Source organism: Peromyscus leucopus, chromosome 3 (assembly GCF_004664715.2).
Source record: "Peromyscus leucopus breed LL Stock chromosome 3, UCI_PerLeu_2.1, whole genome shotgun sequence".
Lineage (NCBI taxonomy): Eukaryota > Metazoa > Chordata > Mammalia > Rodentia > Cricetidae > Peromyscus > Peromyscus leucopus.
Genome location: NC_051065.1, coordinates 22,078,573 through 22,083,964, shown reverse-complemented (window position 1 = coordinate 22,083,964; position 5,392 = coordinate 22,078,573). Strand labels below are relative to the sequence as shown.

Here is a 5,392-nt window from a genome sequence, read left to right as displayed (position 1 = left end):
GCTTCCACTCTTCATCCAAATTAACTATTGGTTGGGAGGTTGTCTCTGGGGAAATGGGAAGAATCCCACGGCAAAAGGCAGGTCTCCTGCGTTTACATTACAGTTTCCTTCTCTTTAAGTACTATGAACAAGAGAACAAAGTTGACATTGCACGTTAATATTTCCCATACACACTTTCCTGGCTATCCAAGGCTGCAACTCTGTGAACATTACTTTCTAGAAAGTGGAGAAAGCTATCCAAAGTGACTCTGCTGTCTGCATCCAGGAAAGGAAGTCCACCAGGAATTCAAAAACATAAAGCAAGAAACTCGCCCTTCATGTAGACGCGTACTACCAAGCCCTGGGGAATGGGAGCAACTCGGGAGAGATCGTAAAGCCTCCTGTTAGTTTTCTCATGTGCCCTTTTATCCTCCCAGAGTTACAAAACGTCATCCCCTGAGAAAAAGTGAAAACTATTATTGAGAATGCAGAAGGTTGTTTAACAACAGGAAACGCCCTAATCTCAAACCACTTCTGTCCTCCGAGCATATTTGTCAAAGGCCTTTGAAGCTTTTAGCAAGCCACGTGGCATGTGTCAACACAATTCTGGTGGATACTTCTGAGACCCAGCTGAATTCCATATTGCTCTTCTTTTCTTTTTTTTCAAATATCCATTTTTCCCAGTACGTACATGGAAAAGTTATAAACTGTGTATTTTCAAAACTTGGAGAGGTGAAGGACCGTTATTTCCTGCTGAGTAGTGTCCTTTTCCTGGCTTTAAACAAAACCCGGATGCAAGTTGGACAGACCCACACATATACAAAATAAAGGAACAAAAAGTAAAACTTTTGTCTCTAGCCCAGCAGCTCCCGCGGGCGTGGCAAGGGTCCTCTGCCAGGACTGCCCAGAGCTGCACCCTGGTCCTGCAGGGTCTGCAGTCTGCCCAGAGCAGCCAGGAGGATGTCTCATACTTAACCCTCAGCAAGCTGCCTGGCGACAGGGCTGGTGGGGCCTGGAGAAGTCGCCTTGAGGTTGCTTGGACTCTGGGAAAGGCCATTGGGAGCAGGCTTGGGCAGGAAGCCGAGCCTCCGGGGAGCTGGGAGCAGCGGTTCCCGAGCCAATCACGTCCTGCGCAGGGGGCGGGTAGCCTGGGCCGGCGGGTATTTGGGGAAGCGTCTTGGTTCTAGGCGCTCCCAGTGGCTCCCTTGCACAAGTGACTCCTGGGCCCAGTTCTGGGGCAAAGATGCCTGCCCTTCACATGGAGGATCTGCCGGAAAAGGAAAAGCTGAAGATGGAGGTTGAGCAACTTCGCAAAGAAGTGAAGTTGCAGAGACAACAGGTAAGGTGTCTGTCTATTCCAGAATTCTCTCTCAGAAGTGCACCAAGGTCAGGATTCCCTGGTTAGCCAGTTTGGTTTTCTTCTGGCAGCTTCTCTTTAGGGGGGCTGTGGTAGAAGCTTAGAGCTGTTAGATGATGTGTGTGGGGGGGGGGGAATCGCAAAAGATGAAAAGAACCAGGAATTAATAAGGAACAAAAAGTCAGATATCATCAAGACAGTCCCAGTGCTGGGGACACAAACATATTACGAAAAAGGCTGCTGGTTTCTATTCTGGAAAAGATTTGTATGAAAGAATTCTTCTAAAACCACATTTTAAAATCCCTCAACAATTTTAGCTTCGAGTTTGCACCCACTGGGGCTTAAGAGCAAACTGCCTGAATTTCAGTTATTTATTTGAACATTGTATGCACTTCCCAACTCCTCTTGTAAGTGTGCAAATAACTAATACAGTGTTTTCTGTATTTACTTATAAACATAATTATATTTATATTGAAGGACATATGGTTGGAAAAACAAACAAACAACAACAACAAAAAAAACCTTACAGGCTGGGCGTGGTGGTACGTGCCTGTAATTCCCAAGCACTTATAAAGTGGAGGCAGGAGGGTCAAGAGTTCCAGGCCAGCCTGGCCATAAAATGAAAAAAATATTCCGGAGTCCCCACTGAAACTCCATGGAAGGCTTGGAATTTTTACTTCAATTTCTTGCTGGCGGTAGGAGCCTTCATTACATTAATCTCTTCTCACTCTGTGAGGCAACCTGTAGTTTAGAAAAAGGCTTTTGGTTTAGTTTGTTCATTTCAAAGAAAATTATTCTTTTCTCCACCACAGGAAATTTTTGAACTGATTTTGTTTTTAAAACTTTGGGGGTGCTGGAGTTTAAACTCAGGGCATTGTATATGTGGCCACCCCTAAGTCACACCCCAGACTCTGACTTTATCTTCAGTTTATAGTTTAATATTTGAAAAAAATTAAAAGAAGAAATGGAAACCTAGCTAATAATATAATCAGGTTCCAAACATGCATAAGGAGAGTTCTAATATTCCTCAGTGATCATTGGAAGATGCTGGAACTTCCTGGGTTTCACTTTTTTATGCACCCTCCCAATTTAGCCCTTTGTTTCATAGAAATTCACATTATTCCTAGATTTCACAGTGAGATATCCTGTCCTTCGTACGACTTTAAGAAATCATGTGGTTAGAGGAATAAGGCCTTTGACAGGACCATAGGATAATCTTGTTTTCTTGAAGGGGGCTGTTTTGAATGGTGACAAAGCCCTGAGTTTGGCAAGGGTTAGCTTGAAGATTGCACATTAAACAGCAGTGTGTATGTTGAAATAATGGTTTGCCTTTGCAGAGCTGGGATGTTTGAATATTTAGCATCCCTGTGTAGAAGTTACAGGGTGTGGGGAAAGGACGAATTTCTTCTTTCAATTTCAACTTAGACATCAGGCAGCGTCCTGGGTGTGTCAATGTAGAAATCATGCATCACGTGTTTGCAGTTTCTCCTGGGGAGCCACCTCAACCCCGGGGCACACACTACATCACAGGTTTTCCAACTCCCAAAACTCTAGGTGTCTGCTAGGAAGACAGAAAGATTCAGGGTGATTCTTCCTGGACATACAGAGGGCCATCTCACGCCTCACAGTTCTCAAACATTTTATTTTAGTAGGAAGTATAGAGGATTATATTAGTGCTGGGTGAGCACTGTGGTGCTTCGATACCACTCAACCCCTCACTTGACAGAAGAAAAACCCTTCAGTCCCAGAGAAGCTAACTAGTTCCTTCCACAACACCACAGAGACCCACACTGCAAGTGCTTCAAGAGTGTTTCTACCTGTGCCCTCCACATTATCCTGTCAATTTTTGGTTGGCACCTGGAGTATGTACTCTGCTCAAACACATTCACAGGTCACATCTGGCTGCAGCTAACTAATTAGTGATCAGATGTATTCTCTCAATTATAGAAGGAGCAATTATCCTCTCTCAGAGGTTACAGACATTTTCAGAAACCCAATGAAAAAGCCACTGCAAGAATGGTGGGAAACAAGGGTCTTATTCAAGTGTTTCCCTGGACCACAGAGTCCAGGTTTTTAGCAGTCACTTTATCAGCCCTGAGAATAAAACACAGGTACTATGAGTGCCAACAATACTTAGATTCTTAGCAGGATATTATTTATGATCACATTTTAATTCCTGTAACTGTTTGACCTAGTTTTAAATTTTGGACCAGTGGTTCTATATATTGCTGTGAAAACAGGGCTTTAGGGTATGGGAACGAAATGATGATATAATATATAATGAGATTTCTATTTTTGTTTATTTTTTAATTTCTAGTATTTCACAATTATGCATGATATATTAACACTGTGGTATCTGCACTTATTTATAAATAATTATGCATGTTTGGAGATCTATATGTAAACATGTTTAGTGAGACCCACTCAAAGGCTACTAATTTAAATCACAAATCATTGTTGATAGTACCCACTTTTCATCAGTCTCTAATTTTTTACTTCAAACTTTTTACTTGCAAAACAGACCTTTATGATAACAGTTAATCTGACTTTTTATTTCCCATTTATTTTCCTTTTTTTAAAACAAAAACAAAAACAAAAAACCCTGCAACTTGTCTCTTACTGGTAGAATTTTGAAGAAACTATTCAATCCTGTCCTAGTGGGAGAAAAGTTTAAGCTGATTCCCTACATGCCAGAGTCTCAGCTAAGCCTGCTAAGCCCCTAGAAAAGCCATTCTTAATCATTGTCTTACCTGTCAGAGCAATTCTGAGACAAGACTTCTAGTGAGGTATGTCGACAAATCGAACATTTCCAGCCAGGCTTTCCCACCACTTGTATGAGTATCACTGTGACTACACGGAGTTCTGGAGTATGGCCTAAGCCCTCACGTGAAAACACTGCCACAGCCCTTAACGTCTGGAGGTTCACTAACAGCTGACTGCTATCTAGACAATTCAAAGATGATAGATTTGTTGTAAGCGTATTTTAGAGCATAAGGAAATCATGTGGCACATATGAATAGAAATTTTCATGGATGAACTATTAATACAATGACTCCAAATCATTTTGTTTCTTGAACAATAAAGTACTTTTCTCATAGACTGTATCACATATATAAACAGAATAAGAATCAAAATATTAGGGTATAGGAGGAATTTTTAAAATAATATTAATTTTAAAAATTAAAGCTTATTTACTGAATTATAATAACTTCACAAAAAGCCTGTGGCAAAGTTTAATATCCTTAGCCTAATTTATTTCTTTTGATCACTCCCCCGTTTTTTTATACTTCAGGTGTCTAAATGTTCTGAAGAAATAAAGAACTATATCGAAGAACGTTCTGGAGATGATCCTCTGGTGAAGGGAATCCCAGAAGACAAGAATCCCTTTAAAGAAAAGGGCAGCTGTGTCATTTCTTAAAGAACTCTGGGGGAAACTCTATTTTCAGTTGGGGCAAGTTGCTCTTTTATCCCCCCCAATAAAACCAAAGTGTGTGTTAAAGAAGGAAAAAAAATGTAATTGAGAAAAAAGGGTTGTAAGCACTCTCCAGGCAGTTTATGTATGAAAAGTACCTGCTTCTCATCTTTGCTCACGTTACCCCGCTTTTCAAAGGGCAGAACAGCTGACGTGCAGTTGTGGGACGAAGCCGTGACTCTCCCCTTTCAGTATGCTGCTTACTGCCTCCAATAAAGTTTGTCTTGGGAAAGTTAGTGGTGGTGATTTAAGCCAGCACACTGCATATGTTAACTCTTGAATTTCCTTCTATAACCTCTTCAGTGTTTGGGGGGGAAGTATTGTAGGATTGGGAATGTGATCTGACACGTTTGTGGATCCAGCTCTCCCTGCTTCCAGTGTTTCCAATGCCAAATTCTGACTTCTGGAATGTGTTTGATCTAACTTCAACTATTAGGAAACCGAGCGGGTAGAATTCCTAATGACATTAACAGGAGTCAGGCTGTGAGTCAAGAATCATGCCAAACCAAGTCTGCATTAGCACTTCCTGGGTTTGTGATCATCTAGATTTGGTTTAGAGTGTCCCTGCAGCAGTGGTCTTGGGA

At 41.5% G+C, this 5,392-nt stretch overlaps 1 protein-coding gene across 1 annotated transcript; it reads left to right on the top strand.

Annotated features, from left to right (window-relative positions):
- Nucleotides 1–923: 923 nt before the first annotated feature.
- Gng11 (G protein subunit gamma 11) lies at nt 924–5,044 on the top strand. Its single transcript, XM_028869794.2, has 2 exons — nt 924–1,318; nt 4,629–5,044. The coding sequence occupies exons 1-2, from the start codon at nt 1,223–1,225 to the stop codon at nt 4,752–4,754; spliced, it is 222 nt and encodes a 73-aa protein (XP_028725627.1). The 5' UTR covers nt 924–1,222; the 3' UTR covers nt 4,755–5,044.
- The last annotated feature ends 348 nt before the right edge of the window (nt 5,045–5,392 follow it).